At 44.0% G+C, this 26,976-nt stretch overlaps 1 protein-coding gene across 1 annotated transcript; it reads right to left on the bottom strand.

Annotated features, from left to right (window-relative positions):
• Nucleotides 1–324: 324 nt before the first annotated feature.
• Tsnax (translin associated factor X) lies at nucleotides 325–26,915 on the bottom strand. Its single transcript, XM_027948019.2, has 6 exons — nucleotides 26,748–26,915; nucleotides 26,465–26,569; nucleotides 20,785–20,899; nucleotides 18,836–18,966; nucleotides 6,542–6,669; nucleotides 325–2,066 (listed from the first exon to the last, which is right to left on the bottom strand). The coding sequence occupies exons 1-6, from the start codon at nucleotides 26,761–26,763 to the stop codon at nucleotides 1,689–1,691; spliced, it is 873 nt and encodes a 290-aa protein (XP_027803820.1). The 5' UTR covers nucleotides 26,764–26,915; the 3' UTR covers nucleotides 325–1,688.
• Between the last annotated feature and the right edge of the window lie 61 nt (nucleotides 26,916–26,976).

Raw genomic sequence — 26,976 nt, 5'->3', positions numbered from 1 at the left:
ATTCCCCTCTCCAGGAACCAGTTCACAGGAGTGGTTTAGCTGTTTAGCTGGCGTGGATCAATGTGACGAGAAGGGACGGCCTCCTTTGTGGGAGCTGTGGAAGTCAGCCCTGGGCCAGCATCTCCATGGTCTCTCTACACCACCATCAAGGGGGACACAACCTGAGGGGAGTGTCGCTGAGCTTCCGAGTGAACCACCTGGACACCTCCCCACCTCTGGACTGACTTTAGAAATGACAACCCGCCATATTCAGCTAGTCTGATCAGGATTCCTGTTTCAACAGAAGTCCTAAACTTTAAGTATTTCTCAATAGGATCAAAGCAGTGAGCTTAATTTCTTTATTTTATTCAAAAGACTTATTTTAAACATCTGTAAAACATTCATCAATCCATTACCATTTTATTTTTATTTAAATTCAAATGGCAGAAGTAACAAGAGTGTGCAGAGGAGCTGATTCCATACAACGGTGCCCTGGCGCAGGACCACCCACCTTGTAGCAGCCTCTGCACCAGGTCCCTCGACCTCCATCCACTTAGGTGACACTGTTCGAAAAGGGACACTGTCAAGGATTAGCTCTTACCAGCGGAGATGACCTTTCCCAAAACAAAACCCAGTAACTAGATCTTAAGCCAGCGCTCCAGTCACTTCACTCAGGGCAGTTCCACCTCTGAGGAGCATCGGAGACCACACCGCCATTCTCAGCTGCCCAACTATGCACCACGCATCTTCTTTGGCAACTTTACCAATGCCACAGACAACTCTAAAAGTTGGGATCAACTCGAGTGTTTCAATATTTCACTGCAATTACCTAAATGTAATTTCTAATAGATGCTAGAACAGGAAAGTCTTCAAACATGCCTCTAATATTGGCAAGGGGGAAAATCCCGCTAAATACTCACTAAAAGCTTGTTAGTTACATACACATACATAATTCAGCTTAACCGCTGAAAACATTAAAATATTAGCTCCAATTCCCCACCATATCTTCTACAACAAAAGGAAAAAAAAATGAGGAGGGGCTGGAGATGTAGCTCAGTGGTGGAGCGCTGGCCTGTCACGACAACCCTGGGTCCATCCCCAGCACGGCAGAAAACAAAACAGTGAAGACATTAATATCTGGGCATTTGTCCATTTTTTTCTGGAAGGCTATAAACTCAAAACGGCCTAAAATTAGCCAGAACTTTATACAAATTCTCACAAAAATACCTCAAAACTTATAATTTTAAAATGTTGACAGGTTATTAGTTTTTACTCCTTGCTCCATGAATGGAGCCAGTTCTGGAGGTGTGGAAGTTCAGGTCCAGAAGTGCAACTAAGAAATCTTTTCTATCTAAAACAAAACCACCAACTTACAATGGCTGCCACTAAAAATGATCACCACAACATTCACACCAAGTACATTAAAAGGGGTACCGCAGAAAAAGCAATACAAAGCACGTTTACCTAGCACAGATAAATGGTGAAGGTCAGCCAGCAGAGATCTCAAACAGGCACACATGCAAACGCTTGTGCCCACACTTGCACAAATGATAAGAGGGCCTCAGCTGAAAACTGTATGTACAGTGTGCGTACAACTGAGAAGACAAACAACTGAAAACACTTCAAGGCCAATGCCACAACAAAGTCCAGTGAAATGCTAAGTGACAGTCTTACAAACTGGTCTCTTGGGATCAGCCAGGGACGCTGCTCTAGGAGATGCCCTCCTCTTGATCAGGCATTTCTGTCTTCACCGAGAACACGTCTGCCAGCATGTGCTTTGGGATCTCAGAGCCCCGGACCTTCAGGGCGTAACAAGCGTTCTCCACTTTGGCTAGACTCTGTTTCAGGGTGTACAGCTTCTTGGAGACCTCATAAGGCCCAGTGTTGCCAATGAAGGAGAACCCATCGTACACCTGGCGCAAAAACTGGCTCACTTCAAAGGGGGTATCGATGTCCCCATTCCCCACACTGTTAATACACATCCGCATCAATTCTCCAGTTAGATCGGCCACTCCCAGAAGGTAATCCACAGGTGTGACTTTCAGTTTCCAAGTGACAAGATGCTTATCTTGTGCATCCAAGGAGGGCTAGAAAACAAAAAACAGAAAGCAATGCACACAAAGAAAGCACACTGCAGAGCGCATATGCGGGAACCCAGCCGCCCCAGTCCACTGTATCCAAGTGGAACGCAGCACCTGTGCTAGGGAAGAGGAACCTGCCCGTGGCCTGGGAAAGAGTGACCAGAGGCCCAGGGTGCTGAGATCCATACTGCCCCAGGAAGACCAACTGCCTCCAGCTTGACTAGACAGAGGAAAGTGTTCTTCAACATGGCCTCATGATCTGGCAGCACGAAAATCGCCATTCAACCGACAATTACACAGCCTTCCCAAGCCAGTCGGCCCCTCTCCACTCAAAATCAACCACCATGACTGGGGGCCTCTCGCTGCAGCACCCCGGCTCTCTCACACTCCTGTGCCCTTCCTGCACTCAGCCTATGAAATCAGAACCTGGAATCAATACTAAAACCTACCCGTGGACCCTTTACTGGGGAGGACGAGTGCAGCGATCACACCCACGTGGAATGTGTTCCGCTAGGAATTACTCACTAGTTCTTTCAGCGCTCCTTGGTGGTTCCCTCTGCAGCCTCCTCAAATACTCCTCAAACCTTTAACTCCCCTGAGCAACCCCCTCTACCCCAAGCCTCTTGGTATCAGTACAGCTGCCTACTCCCTGGCACCACCTCTCCTGCCAACAGAGCCTCACTGCACCCCCAGATGCTTCGCCCTCCCTCCTCCAGGCCAGTGGTCCCTCTTGCTTTGAGGTTAACACTTCCAAGGATCTCGCGGCATCTCCTCCCACCTCTTCCAGCACCTTTCTGCATTCGGTGTATGCCCTTGGCAAATTATCTCATCTAAAACCTCAGTCTCCTCATCTGTAATATGGATAACAGGACCCTCTCAGAGATTTATTTTATGGATTAAATGAGACAGCACTGACCCCATCCTCAACACAATGCTCCAACACAAGTACACACTCAGTGCTGGCAGCAAGCATCCACGTGCAAACCCTCTCTCCACATCACTCTCTCTCTTCCAGATCACCTTTGTAGTGGTGAGGTCAGACTATAAACTGTATGAGCCCTGGCTAGGTGACGGTGCAACTACAGCCGAGACTGTAGGAAGCGGGAACCGCACAGGTGGGCAGGTAAGAACTGTGCTTATATAACCTGATGAACTAGTGCACTATTTCTTTTGAGGAAAACTTAAGGTAAGGAGTAGGGCAGGCTGAGGCCAGAAGACAGATGGGATTCAATGTCACATCAAGGAATCTTTTCTTAGAGGTGATGAAGAGTCTCTGAGAAGTGACTAAGGACACGGCAGAGCCCAACCTGCTTTCATCACGATCAATGTGGCTGCTGTGCAGCCAGTGCAGGAATCCCAACGCTGCTCCTCAGAGACCATCTGTCCCCTTCCTTATCACATAGCAAAGGAACGTGGCCCAAGAATCAGCAGAGGTGAGAGGGCTGGGGCGGTAACAGAAATGGTATGTATCCAAAGCTGGCTTCCCAATCATTCCGATGCCTTTAAAATCACATCATGAGTACCTGCCATGTTCCTATCAGAGACTGGCACCTTTTAGAAAAGCAGGCTGGGGGTGGGGGGTGGAGAGGAATACATTTATTTCACAAGCCACTCATAAAATAAACTTAAGGAAAATGTTAGTTCTTTGTTTCTACCATGATATGGAGGTTATAAATAAGTTGATTTTAGAAAAAGAAGCATGATTTAAAAATTAACAAACTTCAACAAATTGGCAGCAATATCTTCCTGAAAATTATTAGTAAAGAAAAGAAATTTAAAGTATAATTTTTTCAAGATGGATACTATAGTATTTAGGGTGAAATACCATGATATTGCTAATTTGCTTTACAATGGCTTAATTAAAAACATTTAGAAAATGCAAATATGTCACAATGCTAACAACCACTGAGTCCTGCTTGTGGGCACAGGGCCCTCACTTTGTTTCTACCCTGTACTGTTCTGTATGCTTGAAACTTTGTAATTTTTAAATAAAGTCAGTTTGACAATATCCTCAAGAGGCAAACTAGAGCACAATACCTACCCTATCAAATCCCAGCACCAAATACCCTCAACATTAAAAGGAAATGCATTTAGGAACGTGGCTCGGCAACCTGACAGTGCATGTGACGACAAGCACCACACCCTGAAACAACCTGGTGCCAGTGGCACGGCAGGCACTCTGCTCCCAGTCTGTCTGCTTCCCTGGACACTCCTGTCTGGGGAGGAGGGAGCAGGAAGGGGGCTGTGGCAATCCCGGGTGGCACTAAGAAGCAGGGTCAAGCGGGTCGCTTGTTTCTCACGGCAGCTCATCCACCCTTTGCCAGCAGGCAGGAGCCTCACTGGTCGGAGCGGAGCTCCTCAGTCGGTGTCACACACTGCAGCGCAGCGCAGAGCAGCCCGTGGTGTCCTCAAGGCCCGGCAGTCATGCCACATTGGCCCCTGTGTCAGACTAGCTTCCAGCTGATCTACAGGAAGGCTACTACTGCAGCTCCTTCCACCTCCCACCTGCCTATCCTGACTCTCTGGTGCTAAAAGTAATAAAAGGTGGGGGAAAAGGCAAAAAAAGGGAAACAAATTTTATCAGAAGTTTATGTCACAATTTTACATCAAAAGGTACATCATTCAAAATGGCCCTCCCTGTGGAATTGCAAATTGATGCAACCACTCCGGAAAGCAGTATGGAGATTACTCAGAAAACCTGGAATAGAACCACCATTTGACCCTGTTATCCGACTCCTCAGTTCATACCCAAAGGACTTAAAATCAGCATACTACAGTAAGGCAGCCACGTCAATGTTTATAGCAGCTCAATTCACAATAGCCAAGCTATGGAACCAACTTAGGTGCCTTTCAACAGATGAATAGATATAGAAAATGTGGTGTGCACAATGGAATATTACTCAGCCTTAAAGAATAAAATTATGGCATTTGCTGGTACATGGATGGAAATGGAGAGTATCATGCTAAGTAAAATAAGCCAATCCCAAAAGCCAAGACTAAATGTTCTCTCTGACATGTGGATGTTGACTCATAGAATAGAAGTATTTTGGATTAGATAAAGGGGAATGAAGGGAAGGGAGTGGAATAGGAATAGGTGAGAGACTAGAATGAGTTGGACATAACTTTCCTATGTTCATATATGAATACATGACCAGTGTAATTCCACATCAAGTATAACTAGAAGAACAGGAAGTTGCACTCATGTATATATAATATGTCAAAATACATTCTACTGTCAGGAATAACCAAAACAAACAAAAAGAAAAAAGGGCCCACCCTGTTGCCTCAGTGTTCTATCTTAAAATCCAGAAAGAAAAAAGAAAGAGTGCTTGTTTAAAAAAAATCTACCTGCAAGGGGGCTGGGGATGTGGCTCAAGCGGTAGCACGCTCGCCTGGCATGCGTGCGGCCCGGGTTCGATCCTCAGCACCACATACAAACAAAGATGTTGTGTCTGCCGGTAACTAAAAAATAAATATTAAAATTCTCTCTCTCTCACTCTCTCTCTCTCTCTAGAAAAAAAAAAATCTACCTGCAGGGACTGGGGTTGTAGCTCAGCAGCAAAGCGCCTGCCTAGTACGTGCGGGGCGCTGGGTTCAATCCTTAGCACCTCATAAAAATAAAATAAAGGTATTGTGTCCAACTACAACTAAAACAAAATATTTAAAAAAAAAATCTACCTGCAAAAAGTCAATTCACAAGAGCTACATAAATTCAGACACAAGCATCATGATCTAAGTGATTCAGAGCTCTCACTATGCAACGATGACTTCACTGGATCCCTTGGGTATGGAGTATGTATGTGGCCTCACTACAAAGCTTGAGGTCAAAGCCTCTCCAACAAGGCTCTGAGGCAGCACCTAGCACAAGGGACCACTGCAGCCCACTTTGAAAAATTCTGGCACAGAGACGAGACAGAGGCTTGGATGCAAAATGCCTGGTTTCAAATATCAGTGCTACCACTTGGCTGTGTGGCTTTTTTTTTTTTTTTTTTTGTCCTGGGGATTAAACCCAGGGCATAACCACTGAGCTACACCCCAGGCCTTTTATTTATTTATTTTTTAATTTTGGACAGGGTCTTACTAAGTTGTTGAGGCTGGCTTTGAACTTGCAATCTTCCTGATGGGATCACAGAAGCAAGCCACCATGCCTTACTTGTTGTGTGATTTCTTGTTAGCTATTCTTTAAAAGCCTAATTCCTTCTCTGTAAAATGGGGTTATAATTCTTGTCTCACAAGGTTAATAAAAGAACTAATGACAGTGCTTGCTTTAGGCAGAAGAGTGTTTCTTTTCCCAATGTACCCCAAGCTGTTCCTCTTCTATCCCTAACTAGAACATTTAAAAGCTCTATTTCCCTGGCTGAGAATCTAAAATCACACGGATCATACCCATCTCAATCTTCTCCACATGGAGCCAGTCCATCCCCTACAACCATTAAGCCATTATGTATACTATACAAATGAGAAATATTTTAAGTTCTCACAGTCTTATTTTCTTTCCCACTGTCTTCTGTTGTAAATACCAACTCTTTATTAATTTCATCCATACTGATTAATGACCGTGTTTTGATGAAGTGTTGAAAAGAGACAGCTTCCACATATTCCTGCAGTCCTGAAAAAAAGAAAAAAAAAAAAAATCACTAAGGGAAGACTAAACGAATAGAACTGTCACAGTCCGAGACTTTCCCCGACCACCCCTCTCCACAGCAGAGTCCACCAGGCCTGTGCTGGCGAAGGCAGCGCACACTTTTTCCGAGGCCTTTGTACCAAGGCTGATGGGACTGACGGCCCCGGCTCTCATGGTTGGCTAGCTGGAGCAAGGCATGTGCTCCAGTGCTGTTCCTGCTGCGTCAGCAGTGCCTTGCACAGAGCAGACATAGAAACACAACTAAATAAAGACATCCATTTTTTAAAAAAACAGGTAATGTAATGTAATTCCATTTAGTTGTGGAAGAACACTTAATAACTAGGAACACGCCTGTTGTAAAAACCTACAAAACACAGTAGGAGCACAGGTTCACTCTGGGAGGTGAAGTTCTGCATAGGGTGGAGGGGTGCTCGCACCACTATGGACAACCTGACACCAGGAGCTGCCCGGACCCAGCTCATAGAGGGGACCCTGTCACGGGCACTGTGCCTCGGGCTCTTCTTGAGCTGTTATAGAGGGTCCTGCCTGCACTGCTTTAATCATGTCCCCTAAAGTCTGACATGCTATATCTGACCTTCAAAAAGCAAGCATTCATCTAAAGAGTATCACCAAGTATTGGTCCTGATCTGGTCACGTCAAGCCACTGCGGAATGGACCAATTTATGAGGTCAAGTTTTCTTGGTCCAGTTTTTTCTTTTTTTAATTTTAGATTTACTTAATTATGACAGCAGAATGCATTTCAATTCATAGTACACATACACAGCACAATTTTTCATGTCTCTGGTGATATACGAAGCAGAGTCTCACCATTGGTGTCTTCATACGTGTACCTAGGGTAATGATGTCCATCTCGTTCCACCGTCTTTCCTACCTGTGCCCCTCCCTTCCCCTTCCTCCCCTTTGCCCTATCTAAAGTTCCTCCATTGCTCCCCATGCCCACCCCCATCCCCATTATGGATCAGCATCCACACACATCAGAGAAAACATTTCGGCCTTTGGTTTTTTTGGTCCAGTTTTCTTAAAGTGGCATGAATGTTTTATGAAGTGGTATTAACTTCAGAGCCACATGAAAAAAGGCACATGGTAGGAAAAAAGCTGGACCCCTCCCCATACCGTCTACTCTGCTGAATTTGACATTACTTCACACATAGCTATTTCTAAGACCACCAACATTTTTAGCAATACAATATTATTCTTTTGTATCACTTTTGTATCACTTGGGAGCACCGTGTTGCAGAAGCAGCTAGAATTCTTGTTTGATTGCCACATAATGTAGCTTCACTAAGATGGACTTTAAAACAAACGTTTCAGTAGGAAGAGCGACTCGTAACACTCCCACTGCCAGGGCAGAGACCACCGTGCTTAATGCACGGTATTCACACGGAGCTCCAAGCCTGGAGGTTGGTTCCACTCAATTTTACTACCTACAAATTAATTTTTTTTTTGGGGGGGGGGGGTTTACTGGGGATTGAACCCAGGGGTGCTTAACGACTGAGTCACATCTCTAGCCCTTTTTTTATATTTTATTTAGAGAAAAGGGTCTCACTGAGGCCTAGTGCCTCACTAAATTGCTCAGGCTGGCTTTGAACTTGCGATCCTCCTGCCTTAGCCTCCTGAGCCGCTTGAATTACAGGTATGTGCCATCGCGCCCGGCTGCTAGTTTGCTTTCTGACTGATTATTGGCTTATTCTGTTACGGTCTAGATCTAGGAACGTTCCCCAGAAGCCCATGTGCTGGGATATACAGTAAGTGGAAGGACTGGACTAAGACCTGTAACCTCATCAGTGGATTAATCCAGTTGATGGATTAGTGATCTGGACTCATTGGGTGGTGACTGCAGGCAGGTGGGGCATGATTAGAAGAGAAGATCACTGGGGGCCTGCCCTTGGGAACTCCACCTGGCTGGTCAAAAGCCCAGCAGCTGTCCTCTGCCTCCGCCCTCCCACCTAGTGCTCTGCCTCTCCTCAGGCCAAGGGCAGAGGAGGCCCTGATCATAGGACCTAAGTGTTCTGAACCATAAGCCAAAATAAACTCTTCCTCTAAGCTGTTCTTGCCAGGCATCTGGGTGGTGGTGATCAAAGGCGAGCGTAGCTCCACCTATCACTGAACTGACTCCTCCTTAACTACACAAGGCACTCCAACGCAGGGTGCCTACACTCAGCTCAGCTCCCTTCCTCCTCTTGCATGTCCACGAACTCCTTAAAAGGCTCTGCTCAACCAAGCGACACAGACCCAAGAAGAATGTCCTCGTGTACCACAGAGGACCTGGGAAGGCAGAATCTCCGCCTTTCACTGAGGCCCAGGGGTCCAGATTAGACCCTACTGGTCTCTGTGAGCAAAACAGCAATTTAGCAAGCAATGCTTGTTCACCATAAAATGAATTCTATCACCCTGCTTAGAGAACAATGGTGATTAGAATCCTTTTGATTTTGTTTTTAGAATTAGTTTCATTATTGCCAGGCATGGTGGCATACAACTGTAATCCCAGCAACTTGGGAGGCTGAGGCAGGAGAATCATAAGTTTAAGGCCAGCCTTTGCAACCTCAAGAGGCCCTGTTTCAATAGATAAAAAGGGCTGGAGGTGTGGCTCAGTGTTAAAGCACCCCTGGGTTCAATGCTCAATCCCACCAAAAAAAAAAAAAAAAAACCATCTTAACCATTTTTAATTGTACATGTCAGTGGTAATAAATACATCCCTAATAGTGTACACACCATCACCATCTCACCTTGTGTGGGGTGGGGGCTGCTGGGGGAACCCAGGGCCTGTGCATGCCAGGCAGCACTCTATCACTGCACTACGTCCCCAGCCCCTCCAGAACCCCCTCATTTTGCAAAACTGGGATCTTCTTTTAAACAGCATCTCCCCATTTTTCCCTCCTTGGATACTGGCAACCATCAGTCTTTCTGTCCCTGGTTTTGACTACAGACCTGGCATAAGGGGAACCACAGTATCTGTCCTTCTGTGACTGTCATTTCACTTAGCTTGAAGTCCTTAAGTCTCATCCATGTGCATCATGAATCAGAACTGCCTTCCTCTGTGAGGTGGAGAAACACTCAACGATATGAACAGGCCACATTCTGCCTCTCCGTCCACCCTTACTCAGGTGGGTTCGGGTCACCTCCAGCTTTTGAAGAATGCTGCCGTGGACAGGGGACAAGCACCCGCTCAAGCCCCTGCTGTCAAGTCTCATGGGTCTTTACCCAGAAGCCCCGGATAAAACAGCTAATAATTAAGATAAGACGTGAACAACAAGCCCTGGGCCTCTCTCAGTGCCCATCGAACCTTGCTTGGCTGCATTACCGATAGTCAGTCCTTCCTTCATGACAGCTGAGGCCTGAAGTCAAGTGAAAAGGGCTGTAGTTCAAATGCTCATGCTTTCCCCGGTTTCACCTGCTTTACATGCAGCTCCACATAAACACGCCCACTGTTCTTACCTTTTCCCACTGAATTTCCACTACAACTTTCCCCAATGCTTCAACATCATCTCCTTTTTAATATATATATATTTCTTTTTAGTTGTACACAATATCTTTGCTTTAGTTTATTCATTTTTATGTGGTGCTGAGGTTTGAACCCAGGGCCTCACACGTGTTAGGCAAGTGTTCTACTGCTGATCCCCGGCCCCAGCCCTCAATGTCATCTCCTAACACTTACTTTCACAGTCCCACACTCCTCTGTGCCTACAAATTCTCCGATCTTTTTCTACATATAAAATGTTTTGATGCATCCCAATCAAGGCAGCCCTCATAATTCCCACCACACAAAACTTGTGCTTCAGGGAAAAATGAAAGCCTGTCTGACTCATAAATGCAACTCCATCCCCTTGACAACTGGACTCCTGGCCCTTTCCCCAAAGATAGTACCTTGTGGAAGAGACCAAATGCCTAATAAACTGATTCAAATAACCTTCTCTGTTCATTCTCACTAATCTTATGAAACTTTAAAGTGTCCTGGCAAAAATAATATAAATTTTGCTATTCAAATATTCTGAATTATCAGCCAGGTGTGGCAGTGCAGCATGTAATACCAGATGCTCAGAGATAAGGCAGGAGCATTTCAAGTTCAAGGCCAGCCTCAGCAACTTAGCAAGACCCTATCTCAAAATTTTAAAAAAATAAAAATAAGGACTAGGAATGGAACTCGGTGGCAGAGTACTTATCTAGCAGGCATGAGGCCCTGGGTTCTATCCCCAGGACCACAAATATTTGGAACTATCTAGACAGTTGTATTTGACTTATAGTTATCTTGGATTTGAGTCCATTAAAAAAAATATATTGTTACAGAGAAAACTCAGAATCAGAAGTCCTGATTTATTCATTGGGAAAAAGTCATACAGAATAAGAGGACCCAAAATGTATCCATGGTGCCACTCTCTGCCAGACATGGGTAGCTGTCTGATGTTAAGTTTTCCTGAGGTTAAGTTGTCATTGGGACACTCAGGATATGTTAACAAAAGTCACTTCAGAAGTAAGGTGGCCAATTCTGTTCCACAGAAATTAGGTTTCATGTTGTATCATCGAGAAAGTTCAAGGACAACTGGCCCAAAACACTGAACAGCATTTTGTTCACAAGTAGGTAAAAGGATGTTTAGACAAGCTGTGCTTAAACTTGATGACAAGGACATCCGTTATGTTCAGCATATAATCTCCAAGGTGAAAATTCTCAGCCTACTGCCACATGTCATCAAACAATGCCTTCCCCTTTGCCTTTACCTTGGATAAAATCCAATCAGAATTATTTACAGAATCAGCTTCCAGTAAGAGGGATGTCTAGAGGCTGACTTCATGTAATTTCTTTTTCTCCTTGTTTCCCTATTAGAACATATACAGGGAAACTCAATAAAAGGATTCTAAATATCTTTGCTCACTCTTTTTTTTTTTTAATTTTTTTTTTTGTAGTTGTAGATGGACAGACTGCCTTTATTTTAATTTGTATGTGGTGCTAAGGATTGAACCCAGTACCTTGCACATGCTAGGCAAGCGCTCTGCCACTGAGCTACAACCTCAGCCCCTCTCATTCTTAAATTACATCTTAAGCAATACACATTTAGTCCAATTCTCCATCAAAAACCATATGCAAGGGCTGGGGTGTAGCTCTGTGGTGGGGTACTTGCCTGGCATGTGAGAGGCCCTGGTTCTATCCCCAGTGCCAGCAAAACAAACAAACAAAGCATATAAAGGTAAACAGGTGAGACAGGCTTTGTGATAAATTGCAACCTCACATCTCAATTTCATTAGCAGGCTTCTGATGCTTTCTAGAAACTGTTTTCCACAGGACTCAGCGATCCTGCCCCGAGCTGTACCTGAGAGGAGGGAAAGCAGGTGTCCACATGAAGGCTTGCAGGATGGTAACAGCAGTGCCACTCACAGGGGCCAAAGGGGAAACTGAGCGGCAGGTGAGCCAACGTGGTACCCTCGGGTAATAGACTCCAAACAACTAGCGTGGGGGACATGTACGGGAAGTCCCGACACATGCCAAGATACAGCCAGCCTTGAAAAGATGATGCTACCTGAAAGCAGCCTGACTCAAAAGGCCACATGTTGCTTAACTGTATTTACATGAGATGCCAGAGGAGAAACTCATACAGACAGAAAGGAAATTAGTAGTTGCTAGGGCTTGGGGCAATGGCAGATGATGTGGCAGCACACTTTGTGTGCTCTACCACAGCGTGATGCACAAGAGTCTGTGAGGAGAAGGAAGGGCCTCTCTGACTTGGTGCACCAGCTCCAAAACAATGAGAAGACCCATCCTTACCAAGTGAGACCTGGGCTCCAGAGAGCCCCAGGAAAGCAACAGGAATGTTCAGAGGTATAAAGAGGTTTAAAACACTTCCAGGGTGGGAGCTGATGTCCTCCACCACCCTTTGAATTACAAAATCACTTAAAAATTAGCTGAATACTCTCAAACAAAATGAAAATCTCCACAAAAAGCTTAAAATCTAAGAATAGGCATATACCCAAATTTTCCACTAAATCAAAAGAACACAAAATTACCACACTGGGCAGAGAAGAAATTACTAGTCATCCAACGTCTCTTGTTCTCCTTGGTACAGAGGGACCTCATTTCCCACTCTCCCCTGCAGTCAGATGTGGCTGTGACACTGGCCCATAGAAGTGGCCAAAGTCCCTCCTGCACGTCCATAGCTGCACCAGAAACCCTCAGCACCTCCCTCCACTCTCCTCCTTCCCCAGCCTCAGTCCTGCGCTGACGCCCTGGTGGTTCTGACACTGGTGACATCAGAGGCTGGACAGCCGCGTCCCTAAACGACCAGATGGGCAGAGCACGCTCAGCACCACTACTACACAGCCTGCATTGAGAAGAGAAGGAAATCACTTCCACCTTGGCGAGCCACCATGATGCCACCGGCCAGCCATTTGTGTCGCCACTTGGCTTTACCTTAACTCACCAAGGTCTCTGGCACTTCTCTTAAACAGATACACAGATATTCACATCCTACTTCGTTTTCTAGTATGCCTTCCCAGTTTTGCTAATATGCTGAAACTATCAAATTTCTCTGTACGACTATAATGGACTTCAGAACTTTCTTATTGGAAAATACTTGGATTAAGTGTGATACATTAATATCGATCCAATTCCAGCTACTATGTTTAATAGTACTGGAAACATTTTCTTTTAGAAAAAACAACAGTGAAATTAAAAACTTACAAAGCAAACCATCAGATAAAGGATATGGTTGGGAAAAAAAGGGGTCTTTTAAAAATAGTTTTGTTCTTCATTGTTTCAACATTTTTCAAGTACATACAAAAATAAAACCTTTGCAGAGACTTGAGTCTACATTCCAATAAGGGAGAGGGAGACAATGAAGAAACAGTGTAAGTTGTTTGGTGGTATGAAAAAAGAAAACAATTAACATATACTAGTTTATAAAGAAAACCTTAATATCTGGGGTAAGCAAGACAGAAGCCCTTACTAGGACTAGATTCTAAAGTCAAGAGGTAAACTGAATCCACTCAAAGATACCAAGGACACCCTTGGTGGCTTACTACCTTGGGCATAACTTCTGTGATCCTCAATTTCTTAATTTGTAAAATGGTAAAAATAATTTAGGGGTATTGCAAGAATTGAAAGAAATCATGAATATAAGAATAGTGGCTTAAAAAATACCTCCAACAAGCTCAGTGCGGTGGCACACGCTTGCACTCCCAGCTGCTTGGGAGGCAGGGAGTACAGGAGGACTACAAGTCTCAGGCCAGCCTGGCCCTGAATCAAAAAAACAAAAAATTATGGTGGTGTGGGGGTACAGCTCAATAGTAAAGCACCCCTGGGTCCAGTACCAATTTTAAAAAGGCTAGGGACAGAGTTTGGTGGCAGAGCGCCCTGGGTTCAATCCCCAGTACTGCCAACCAACTAAAAGGAAAGAAAGCAATGTGTAGGAAACAGACCTACGGGGTTTTGCTGTTGTTCAACACAAGGATACTCATGTGTGTACTCCGCAATACCCCTTAGGAAATGGTCTGTGTGCCACTATACTTAATAGGCCCAGAACTCCTTTAGTTCAATGCCAGAACTGTTTTATCTCCAAGTCAAAAGAACAACTACTTGGAGTAACACCAAAACAAACACGTAACAATGACAAGCAGCAGGCAATTCGTAAGCACCTTATTGTTAACACACTCTAATTGTAAATAGTCAATTTTATTAAATAAATGTCAGAAAATTTTTAAGTCCTGGATACTCTTTGACTGTTTTATTCCTTAACTTTAAAAATCTTTATTGCTTCAACTGAAATAATTTTAAGGACTTTCTGCAGCAAAGTGGGCTATAAGGAATCAAATCCCTACTTTTTAAAATCCAAGAGTAGGTTCTTCTCAAAGAAAACTCCAATAAGGGCCTGAAACAGACAAGGTATGCACGAGCGTCCTCAGTGACACAGTGAACAGAAGTCTAGAACAGCTGTGCCCATCCCACTCCCTCCCAACCTGAGGAACATCACTGGCAACCAAGGCAAGCCACACCGCAGAGCTGCAAGGTGTCTTTGGAGTGGTTATGCACGTGGCCCTGGCTGCTGGCACTCTTTCCCCACCCCTCACCTGTGAGTTAAGTGAAGGACATGCCAAGTAGAGCCAATGGGCCAAATCTCAGATGTCCCACTCAGTGCCTGGGGAATAGTGCAGAACAGAGCATAGCCATAACCTGGTAAGAAACCGGGAAGCTTGATCCACTCAAGAAAAACTACATCACTTTTCACCTTTGCAACACCAAAACGGTGAGGAAAACACACAAGTTTTTATAAAGATACACAAGAGTATATACGTGTGTATGTATGTTACTGGGGATTAAAGTCGGGGCACTAAACCACTGAGCCACATCCCCAACCCTTTTTAGATTTTATTTTGAGACATGGTCTCAGCTAAGTTGCTAAGGGCCTCCCTAAGTTCTGAGGCTGGCTCTGAACTTGTGATTCTCCTGCCTCAGCCTCCTGAGTGGCTGGGATCACAGGCATGCGCCACTGCACCAGGCAAAGATACAAGTTTTAAGGACAGATCAACGTGACAAGTAGGGACAACTGTGGTCAGCTTTTATATGTTGCCATTAAGTTTTTGTATGACAGGTTTCCTGCATGATGTGAAGGAAACAATGACAGGAGTACAGAGCTCTTCAAACTCGCCTTCAGTCACTCAAGCCAACAGGAAGCTCCAGAGACCTGCAACTGAGACTCTGCTCACTGTGATGCAGTGAGACAGGCTGTGCTGCTGCTTCAAAGTCTTTCTGGAAACCTGGCTCCCCAGCACCAACCCCAACAGCCAGTGTCCCTCAGGATTTCAAGTGCACAACCAACACAGCTTCTACTGAGACTGGCTACCTTTCCACTGCTCCAGCTGGCGCTCCAGCTGTGGGAGGTGAGGTGGCCGTAACTCACCAGGTCTCCCTTGAGAGCGTGGCACTCAGATACAAACACGCTTCTCCTGCCTCATCTCTGACAAGATACACACGCAACTGCGGCCTGCAGGGCACTTTGGACAGAGTTCCAATTTACCTTCTCCCCAAGGCACCTCCACTAGGAGGAGCAAAGGTGGAGGACAAGAGTGTGAGGCAGAGATGGCCACCAATACCAACCCACCACCAGCCAGGAATGAGAGCCAAGGGAAGCCACCAGAGGTTTTGACAGAGAGCACCACCCCTAAGAATGAATGGCTCTTCCACTGAGCACACTACACCTGTACCACAGCACTGCCAGAAAGGGAAGCACTGCCCATGTGGTCCCCAATGCAAAGAGCACCCTTGGTAAAGGAGCAAAGAACTCACGTGTCAGCACTAGCTTTTCTTGGTTTTAAGAAAAAATGAGGTGCAGTTTACCTACAGCACTACACCAGTCAATAAATGAATCTTCACGTGTATTTATCTATCTAACCACCCAGATCAAAATGTAAAACATTCCCATCACCTCAGGAGGTTCCCTCGTGCCCCTAGTCAACAACCCTGCCGGCCACTCCATTTCCTGGAAACCACTGTTCTCCCTTCTGTCTCCCACATCAGACCTGCCTGCACTCACATACCACCTAAGAAGAAAGATACAACAAGTGCTCTTCTGGGCCTGCTTATTTTGCCCAGTGACCATGAGATTCCTGTGACACTGCTGCAGATATTTGCCATTTTTATTGCTTGTAGTAGATTTCATAAAACTACGTCATTCATGTATCCACTTTCCTACTGACGGACACTGTGATCACTGTTCAATTCAGGCATTATGACAAGAGATGCTCCGGGCCTCTTCAGGTCTTCTGCATTGTACAGCGCAGGCTAAGGTCCAGATGCCGCCAGCTCATCCTTTAAGTCTCTATAACTGGGCCACACTGGGGGCAAGGAGAGCTCACTGTGGTCCTACTTCTGTGTTATGCAGTCTATCAGGACAACAGCACTTTCATATGTACATCAGCCATTTGACGGTCTTTATTTGGGTGGGGAGGACAGCCTCTGTTCAAGTTTTTTCTTCATTTTTACAATATTTTTCTTTTTGATTATTTGTAAGAATCTTTATCCAAACGTGTATTTTAAATGTCTTCTCTCATGTTTTAGCTTGCTTTTTCACTTCCTTATTTACAACTTTTGAGAAATAGAACGCCTTTTTTTTTTATTATTAGTTGTTCAAAACATTACAAAGCTCTTGACATATTTCATACATTTAATTCAAGCGGATTATGAACTCCCATTTTTACCCCGTATACAGATTGCAAAATCACATCGGTTACACATCCACTTTTTTACATACTGCCATACTAGTGTATGTTGTATTCTGCTGCCCTTCCTATCCTCTACTATCCCCCCTCCTCTCCCCTCCCCTCCCCTCCCATCTTCTCTCTCTACCCTATCTACTGTAGTTCATTTCTCGCTCTTGTTTTTTTTTCCCTTTCCCCTCACTTCCTATTATAAGTAATTTTGTATAACAATGAGGGTCTCCTTCCATTACCATGCAATTTCCCTTCTCTCTCCCTTTCCCTCCCCCCTCTCATCCCTGTAGAACGCCTTAACTTTAATGATATTCAATTGATCCACTGTTCTTTAACAGGTACTGTATTCTGTCATTCTGAACTCTTTCCCGCACCAGGTCATGAAGATATCTCAGATATTTTCTGCTAGAAGATGGGCTTAGCTTTCCCTTCACCTTCCCACCAACATCTCTGGCCTTCTCACCCTAGTGAAATCCGTCTTAGATCTGAGGTGGTACCTTCTGACAATACAAACTGAATGCATTAAACCACGCTCATTACTGATGGCTATTATTTAAAAACAAATAAGCTGTGGGAGGCCAACCTTGCACATGACTGGGTCACACTCCCTAGCTGAGTGCTGAGGCATTCAGTCACAGAAATGTGGCACCCTTCTTGGGTGCGAGGGTCGTGTCTCGTGCATGGGTGTGTCTTGCTACAGCCCCATGGGTGAGGCTATGCTGACCTGTTCCTTTGTAATATAACCCCTTGCCCTGTTTAGGATAGAATCTTCCATGGAAGTGCCTTGTGTTTGTCCCCTTCTCTCACTGTGCCCTTGGGTGTGGCCTACCCAGGTGTCAGTCAACCTGCTGACAGTGGACATCATGAAGATAGACTCAGCCCCCTGAAACCTGACCCCTTGTCTCATTTGAATAGCTTCTCCTCAATAAAAGGGGTCAGCGCATGCTCTCGCTCTCTCTCTTTCTACGGACACTTAAGGTCAGAGGAGCCGTCACAGCCCAAAGAAAAAGGTATTTGTGTCTCTTGTGTGGTTATTTTGTGCAGCCCAGTTAGCCCAGTTTAACTGGAATGACCCCTGAGCCTTTTAGTCAGGAGATTAGAAACCCGGCAATAAGCCCCTGATATGAACTAACAAATGACAGAGTTGGGTCCTTAACTCCTCTGGGAATGGCTGCAACAACTCCTCACAGACCTGGGCTTTCATATTAGTCTCCAACAGTGCATCTCACCTCCAAGACCCCACTGCACACGCAGCTACCATCTGACACCAAAGCTGAAAGACAATTCATCATTTCTGAGAAACAAGTGCTGAAACTAGACACACACTGAGCAGACAGACAAGTGAACACGTGTCCCAACCCTGCTACAAGTCCTAGGGTACACCTGGGTGGCACATCACCTCTCCCAGCAATGGACTTGGGTTCAGAAGAGGACAGAGGAAAGGACTGAGAACTCTGAATGTTCATTCAACTCATGGGACAGCGGTGACCACCAAGATTCTTTAAAATAAACAGATAAAACCCAACCCTATCCCCAGGCTCCCAGATGGAGTCACAGTGGGAGACGTTTGGGTTCATCTAGCTAAGGGACACACTCTCCTCCATGAACTACCAAAGTACAAACTGAGAATCACCATGAGACTTTCCTTTAGTGAGAAATGAGATATTCCCTGTCTACTGAATAAAACCAAGAAAGTTCATTCTACTACCTTTATATTTCCAATTACCATATTAGATCAGTAACTATTGTTACAGTCAGAAAAATAAAGCCAACTGAATGTTTTTAGACGGTCTTCACATTACCCAAAAGACCCTGTTTTTTTTTTTTTAAACAGCCAATGTGATTTGATCAGATATCAACTAAAATTCACGCAACTCAGACATAAATCATGTAGCATTTTTTCTAAAACAAAGCTCCCCTGAGGTGAAGGCAGACTCACCCGTGGTGATGGCTCGGTGGAACTGATGCATGTCTTCTCCTGACAGCTCCTGGGCTACCTGCAATATTTTTTGTCTGACACCATCCAATTTAACTTCTGATTCAGTGAGTATTTCTTCCATATCAGGAGCACTATAATTAAGATATTGGGAACTTTTAGAAATTCAGCTTTAATAATGAAAAACCAAAATCATCCAAATATGAGTTAACTGGACTAAATATCTATGTATTTGGATACTTTTAACCCTTATCTACAATTATATTTTATTAATTTAATGGAAAATGTTGTAATATACTATTAGCACAAAAATTGATTTTAGACAACTAAGAAAAAAATTAACTGCCACATTCAATGAATATGTACGGCATATCTGTTTCCATTTAATGGAATAAAAATTAGAGTATTAGAGACTTATCTTAAAAGTTCTAAATGGTGGTGCATGCCTGTAATCCCAGCTACTCAGGAGGCTCAGAAGGAGAACTGCAAGCTCAAAGCCAACCTCAGCAGCTTAGGGACCCTCTGTCTAAAGAAAATAAATAAAAGTGGCTGGGGATGTAGTTCAATAATAGAGCAACCCCGGACTCAACACCCAGTTTTAAGTTAGGGCTGGGGATATGGCTCAGGGATGGAGCACTGCAAGGCACTAGGTTTGATTTCCAGTATCACGCAAAAAAAAGTTTTAAGGGGCTGGGGTTGTGGCTCAGTGGTAGAGCACTCGCCTAGCATGCGCGAGGCACTGGGTTCGATCCTCAGCACCACATAAATGTAAAATAAGGATATTGTGTCCACCTAAAACTTAACAATAAACATTTTTTTAAAAAGTTTTAAGTTAGTGAAGGAATACCTCAATAATGCTTTTGATAAAAGAAGGCTATCACAGTTGGCCTTACCTAATGCTTGACAAGATACATAGTGGAACATCAATCACAGCTACCCCTCTGGAGTGGCATCTAGAATTTGCAACTAGAATCTCTTTTGGAACAGGACCCAGATATATGAGCTGGGAACTCCAGGGCAGGCACCTTTTACCCCACATGGAACAGAGAAGCAAAGGAAGCTGGCCACATAAAGTATGAAGCAAAGGAAAAGGCAACAGTGAAAACTGCGAGACACACAGCAGCATCTGCGTAATCACTGCCGCGCACTTCCCTGCTCTGTTTACGCTACTCTAGGTGGTTTCTTTACTTTCAGCCAAGACATCAAATACAGACAGTCTGCTTAGAACGAGAACATAGTAAGCTGGGCACAGTAGCCCACACCTTTAATAGCTCGGGAGGCTGAGGCAGAAGGTTCATAAGTCCAAGGCCAGCCTCAGCAACTTAGCAAGATCCTGTCTCAAAAAAGGGCTGAGGATGTGGCTCAGTGATTAAGCACCCCGAGTTCAATCTTTGGTACCAAAAAAGAACAACATAAAGTCCTAAAGGAAGACAATAACAGAAAAGTCAAACAAAGAAGAACTTTCAAAGACAAGTAGTTGATAATACCATGTGCTACAAACAGGTAAAATAAAACGGTAGTGCATGCACTACAGTTAACAGTATGAAGGTAACAGAACAACTTTAACAACTGAAAGAGTGCAATGAGTTGGAAACAAATGAGGATGACCCTACCTTAACATTTATTTAATATTAAATTTCCACACCTATTACCAAAGTAAAATTTGAATGTAATAGGCTCTAATAAATAATCCAAAATTTATTTTCTCAAATAGCTATATCTGAATGATTGATCTTCATAAAACAGAAAATCCCTGGTTGCTCCAAAATTAAGAATTTTCCCCACCTATTTTTAACAAAACATTAGTTTTAAAATGTACTTGCTGCTAATACTCTCTGATCCCAATATATTCACAAAGACACCACATCTGACAGCCAGTGACTGTTCATTGAAGTATAAAAAATATATGTAACTGTATCCAACTGTAACAAATTTTAAATAGGCTTACGCACCTTGTAATCCTATGGAGGAGAAAAATGGTCCTTTTACTTTCAACGGTTATGTCCCGGCTGAGTTTCACCAGCCTCTCGTACTTGTCATGCCGCGCATCCAGTTCCTGCTGAAACGCTGAGAACACAGATGACCATAAGCAGGTGCGCGCTCACTCAAGCCTAGCGACTCACACAGCAGAACGCAAGGCGAATGCAGGCGTGGTCGCAGCCATCTGCCTTCACTTGACGAGAAACATGAGCAGAACACGCAGTCACCTAAGTCTCAAACACAGGAGGCAGGACACTGTCCTCCAAATACCTTTCTGTACATGACAACAAGGCACAGAAACACACCATTCATGAATCCTTGAGGCTAACAGAGCCCATGAACTGCATTAAAGCAGCACTGGTGAACTAAATGAAGATGAAAGGAGCTTTGTGAACTACACCTCGGTTCCTTAAAAGCTAAAAATATGACTATCACACGTAAGTATCTAGTAATACTCCAGTCAATTTATTATAAATCATGTGAACCTGGGGGCTGGGCTTGTGGCTCAGCGCCACAGCGCTGGCCTAGCATGTGCGAGGCCCTGGGTTTGAGCCTCAGCACCACATAAAAATAAAATAAAGGTATTGTGTCCACTACAACTAAAAAATAAAATATTTTTAAAAATTAAAAAAAATAAATAAACCATGTGAACTTAAAATGCACATTATTTCACCTTGTTACTATACTGCATTCAAACCAAATGTACTTGAAAAAATACTATTTTCAAGAAATAAAGAGAAAAAAAGATTAAAAATTCACAATCATTATATGAATTGGTTTTATTTTAACTACAGGGATAAACCATAAAGTATTCAGCAAACCAGAGAAAGTCATGGGAAAGTCAGTCTGAAAATGCAGTCAGAAACATCACAACTTTAATAAGACCAAGCGAAGACCAGCTAAGAACTGAGTCAGACAACACAGGATGTGAGAAACCTAGAAAGAGGGGCTGGGGCTGGGGTCAGTAGCAGAGCACTTGGATAGCATGTGCGAGGACTGGGTTCTATCCTCAGCCCCACATAAAGATGAATAAGTAAAACAAATATATTGTGTCCACCTACAATTAAAAACAAAATTAAAAAAAAAAAAAGAAAAGAAATCTAGAAAGAGGGGGCTGGGACACAGCCCACTAGTGGAGTGTCTGCCTAGCATGTGCAAGACCCTGTGTTCAACGCCCAGCACCACACCAAAAAAAAAAGGAGGAAAGAAAGAAAGAAAGAAATCAACCAGAGGCTGGGGCTGTAGCTCAGTAGCTGAGCACTCACCTTGCATGTATGAGGCCCTGGGTTCAATCCTCAGCACCACATAAAAATAAATAAATAAAAAAGATTTTGTGTCCCATCTACAACTAAAAAAAATATTTAAAAAAAAAAAAAAGAAAGAAAGAAATCAACCAATCAATCTAGGAAGAGGAGAACCAAGGAAAAAACTAGAAAGTAAGAGTTCCCAAGAACAAGGGGAGGCTGAAAACAGCTGTGGTATCCTGTCTGATGATTCATCCTGACACTGTGAAGAGACAACACTATGTAACCACGAGAGTCTCCTTCCCCACTTTCACTCCTCTTTTCCTTCCTGATTATAGAACAAGGCATTGCACAATCTCTAAAACGTCTCGCCCCAAACATCCTTTGCTTGAATGTGACCACTCTGACTCCTATACTTACTGTTTTTCCTGACCCTGTATGAGCAATTATTGCTCAAGGCACTACTGAAGGGAATTTCTGTTTATACTGGTGAAATATAATTGCTTTTAAACTAATAAATTTTCATTTCTTCTGCTCAAATTGCTTTTGACAAATATTAGGAAAGATTTTTATTCTAATTGCCTTTATTTACAAAAAATCTAATTTAATATTATCAAATACAAAGTGTTTTTTAAGCTTTTTTAATAAACTCTTCACCATGAACTGCTGTTTCAGTTCAAGATGTTTTCCTTACTAAAATTTGTAGCAAGTAACAAAATTATTTTTATTACTTTTTAAAAGACCCCATCTGAGGCATTGGTATACTTATAATGGAGAAAAAGGTATAATTTTAATTGAAAGAAAATGTTTTACCTTTTCTAGAATACAAAGCTCATTTTATTATACTACACAAACATACACATATATAAAAAAACATTAACTAAAACAGTCGAACACCAGGAGTCTGTAGACATATTAAGATCACCTGCAGGAAAAATAATGCGCAGAATCCAAGATATTCAAATAGTGAAATCACACCTCCCCTGGCCTGCTTTCCTGCTGCTCCTGATTCACACTGCTGCCTCTCTGTAACACCATTCCCACCGACCACCTCGTGGTCCACACTTCATCACTCAGAATGGCAGCTGCCCCTTCTCACTTCCTCTCCAGACCCTGACCATGCTTCGCTGGTTCCTTATTTCCCAACATTTATGCTTCACCAGCTAACATTCTATTGTCTACTTAACAGTGTGTTAACTGGTTCATTCAGGAAGGCAAGAGCTCTGTCCCCACCACCACATCCTCAGAGCACAGGATAGCGGTGAAGGCCCAGAGATAGATGTTGAAAAACACTTGACTTGCTAGCTAAAGTCACCGTAGTACAACATGCTGGACAAGAGCACATCTACAGTTTGAAATGAATCCACCACCTGCCAGTGGCATGCTATGTCCCATAAATAAAATTTATGAAAAGATACTACAAATCCACCTGCCCACTGAGCACTGCCTCTAGTATGCAATGAACTGTCCTACCCTGTAACTAGTGGACAGCAGCCTTTCTAAATGGATGTTATGCTGCTGGAATTCACACTATAACTATTCATTAGAGCTACTGATACAAATGAGTTCTAAAGCACTGTTCAATCTGCTGCACAGTCTTCCCTCATATCCCGCTATCTGCAGAAAAGCAGAACAATCCATTGGCAACTAAAAAATATTTAAAAATAAAATTGATATTGTAATGTGATTCTGCAATCTGTACAATCAGAAAAATGAGAAATTATACCCCAACTGATTCAAATGTATGAATTGCCAAGATTTAAAAAAAACTGATATTATAAAATAAGATTTTAAGTTTCTTTACTCTTATGCGTCAACAGTAGTAAAATATTCATCTAATGACTCCTTTTAATGAAGTAAGTATACCTTTGACAGCAGAGTATTTCCTGAAGCATCTTGGGTTTAAGTTTAACCAACAACATCATCTCATCACATTTTCTCTGTAAGATAGTGTTCTCATTGAAGACCTTCCTGGGGCTGGGGCTGGGGCTCAGTGGTAGAGCACTTGTCTGGCATGTGTGAGGCACTGGGTTCCATCCTCAGCACCACATATAAACAAAACAAAGTTATTGTGTTCATCTACAACTTAAAAGAAAAAGAAAGACCTCTGCTGAAACCTCCTTCCACAGACCTATAATCTTTACAAGGACACTTGGCAATCTTGGAGGAGAATATTTTAATTTGCTTAGAATACAAAATGGCTAGAAGGCAAAAACTGCACTTAAAAATATTAATATGCACAAAACAATTATTTACTCTATAAAAATGAAAAGGACAAAATCACCTTATTTCTAAAGCACATGGAAATCAAAGGTTCTACTAGAAACCAAAATATTCTTAAATTGCAGACATGCCTTACTTGGGTTCTCCCACAGAGGAGGCTCACAATGAGCATTTTGTGAAAAATGTAAAGACATGCCCACCTTTGTGAACATGAGATGTGATCATAAAATGACACTAACTGCTTACAAAAATTACCTTTAATTAAGATAAATTAGCTTTCCACATAAAATATGTATATCTCCAGAAAAGAAATGCCTTTTTTCACATTGATGACTTTCTCCTGTTCTTTGCTTGTCTTCCTGTCCTCATGGCTTCACCAAGCTATAACTGACACATCAAAATTGTGCACACAGGTTGGGGATGTAGCTCAGCGGCAGAGCACTTTTCCAGCATGCACAAGGCCCTGGGTTTAATCCCTAGCACCAAAAAATGATCATGAATACATACAGCATACAACCTGATGCTAGTACACATGAACATCGTGACATCCTTGTGCTGATGAGCACAACCATCACCTCACAAAGGTCTATTTTTATGTGGCTGAGAGTATTTCAGAGCTACTCGGTAAATTTCAAGTATCAACTTTCCAAATTCTCAAGCATCATCATTGAAATGCCCATAAACCACTTACTTCTCTCATTAATGACCTTATTTCAGAAGCATTTTCACTCCAAAGACCCAGAAGTTGCCTGGCTTATAGAGAATCGACAGATGTGTTCTGCCAAGAATTAAAAAGCAAGAACTTAAATAAACTATTAGCCAAGTTAGTAGCTGGCCAGGACCTCAATTATAATTTTTATAAGCAGCTTTTATTACTAAGATGAAATTAGGCCAAGATTTCATCCAATATTTCAAGGTAATAGACATTTATTATTTAATCATACACTGTATTATGAATACTTTAAGGCTCACTGTGAGCTGGATATATTAATTTTACAAAATTAATATAAAATTAGATAAGATACAATTGTTATCCTCAAGGAACTCAGGCCAGTATCAGAGATAAAACAAATAAATAAGATGTAATTGTGTTATAGCAAATATACATATTAGGTTTAGCTGAAAGATATCAATAACCATCTCTTCACTAAGTGGATGGATAATGAACATGTTTACCACCAACAAGCTACTTGAACCAGATCTCAGAGAAAATCGTGATTCATCAAATAGGCAATGAAGGCACTGAATTAGGAGCAACTCCAAGCTGTACGAAGCTGTATCAGTATGCTCTCTGTTCAATTACAGCTAATTTTCTTGAATCATTGAAGATCACTGTAGGTACTGTGCTAGCCTCAAACTATCTGAGACTCTCCCCTTTTAAAAAAAATGAAACCTAATTCCTTTCCCCTTAAACATGAGGTGGTTTTAAAATTGCCTTGCTTCTAGCAAATACAATGTGGTAAAAGTGATAGTGTGTGATGTCTGAGGTTTGCAGGTTAAGGGCCCGTGGTTTCCTCCTTATTCTCTCTAGGGAAAGTAGGTGCCATTCATGAGGACACTCCCGCAGCTCTATGGCCAGGAACAGACAGCTGCTTGTAGTCAGAAGGCTTAGACTGTGAACAGCTCAATCCCTCAAGCCCCAATCTAGCTTTCAATGACTGCCAGTCAGAACCGGCCAGGTGAATACTTTCCTTGTTACTGAACCACAGAAACTATGCAGTACAGGTCAGCAGACAGAGGGGGCAGAGGAAGGATTCTGTCTTGTGGTTTCAAAATGGGGAGAAACCTGATCAGTTTAGTAGGCTGAGAACAAGGCGACCGTGGATCTATACGCGTATGTAATTCACTAACAACGTTCCCATCCCGTGCCAGGTCACATCAGTCTGCCTTCAAAAGACTGGTTAACAAAACGAACACACACTGAACACGAACATGCTAGGCAACCAGCCGAGGCACCACGACCCAGGCCCAGGGCAACGTCCAGGCCCGTGCCGTGCTCAGTACCCACTGCCTGCCATTCACCCGTGCCCTCAGGCCAGCGTGGGGCAGCGGGCCCTGGAGTCACGCCTATGGACTTCAGGCTTTCCCGGCAGAGCCACCCGCGTGCCCACCGCGGCAGCCCGGGAAAGCAGGTGCACACGGACGCGCTGCGGCCGGCCCCCGCCCGCCAGCCCGGGGCACTTACACTTGAAGGCCAGCATCACTGGCGACGACGCGCTCACATCCTTGCCCTCTCTGCGTTGGCCGTGCGGAAAGTTGTCGTGCTTCCTCTTCCTGAAGCCGCCCGGGCCTGTGCGGAAGAGAGGGGCGCTGGGTGGACTCGCGCCGCCGCGCCCTCCCGCCCCGGCCTCCCGCGCCCGGGCTCCCCGGGACTCCCGGCGGCAGGCGCGGCCGCTGCGATCGGACGGCGGCGCAGCCCGAGACCCGACGGTCACCGCGCCCGCGCCCGAACCCTCCGCGAACGCCACCTTCTTTGCCGCTCATGTCGGGCCGCCTTCGCTGGGACGCGCGGAGACTGCAGGCCGCGGAACGCAGCACAGCGCCGGCGCAGCGGTGGACAAGACAGGACAAGGGCCTGCGGGGCAACCGCGCGACGCGTGATGGCCACGCACACCGGAAGCGCGCTCGCGGCGCTTCCCGGCCGCGCACACTTCCGGCTCTGTCGCCGGCGCTCCCTGGGCCGAGCACACTTCCGGC

This window comes from Marmota flaviventris, chromosome 12, assembly GCF_047511675.1.
Source record: "Marmota flaviventris isolate mMarFla1 chromosome 12, mMarFla1.hap1, whole genome shotgun sequence".
NCBI classification, from domain to species: Eukaryota; Metazoa; Chordata; class Mammalia; order Rodentia; family Sciuridae; genus Marmota; species Marmota flaviventris.
The sequence above is the reverse complement of the archived record's forward strand: the minus strand, read 5'-3'. Positions and strand labels throughout refer to the sequence as shown.

Excerpts from the sequence above, each read along its gene's own strand:
- Tsnax (XM_027948019.2), bottom strand. Across the intron at positions 20,900-26,464 it reads AGTGATGCTGGCCTTCAAGT|CGTTTCAGCAGGAACTGGAT; the intron begins GTAAGTGCCCCG and ends CTGTGTTCTCAG. Across the intron at positions 2,067-6,541 it reads GTGGGAAAGAAAATAAGACT|CCCTCCTTGGATGCACAAGA; the intron begins GTGAGAACTTAA and ends TTTGTTTTCTAG.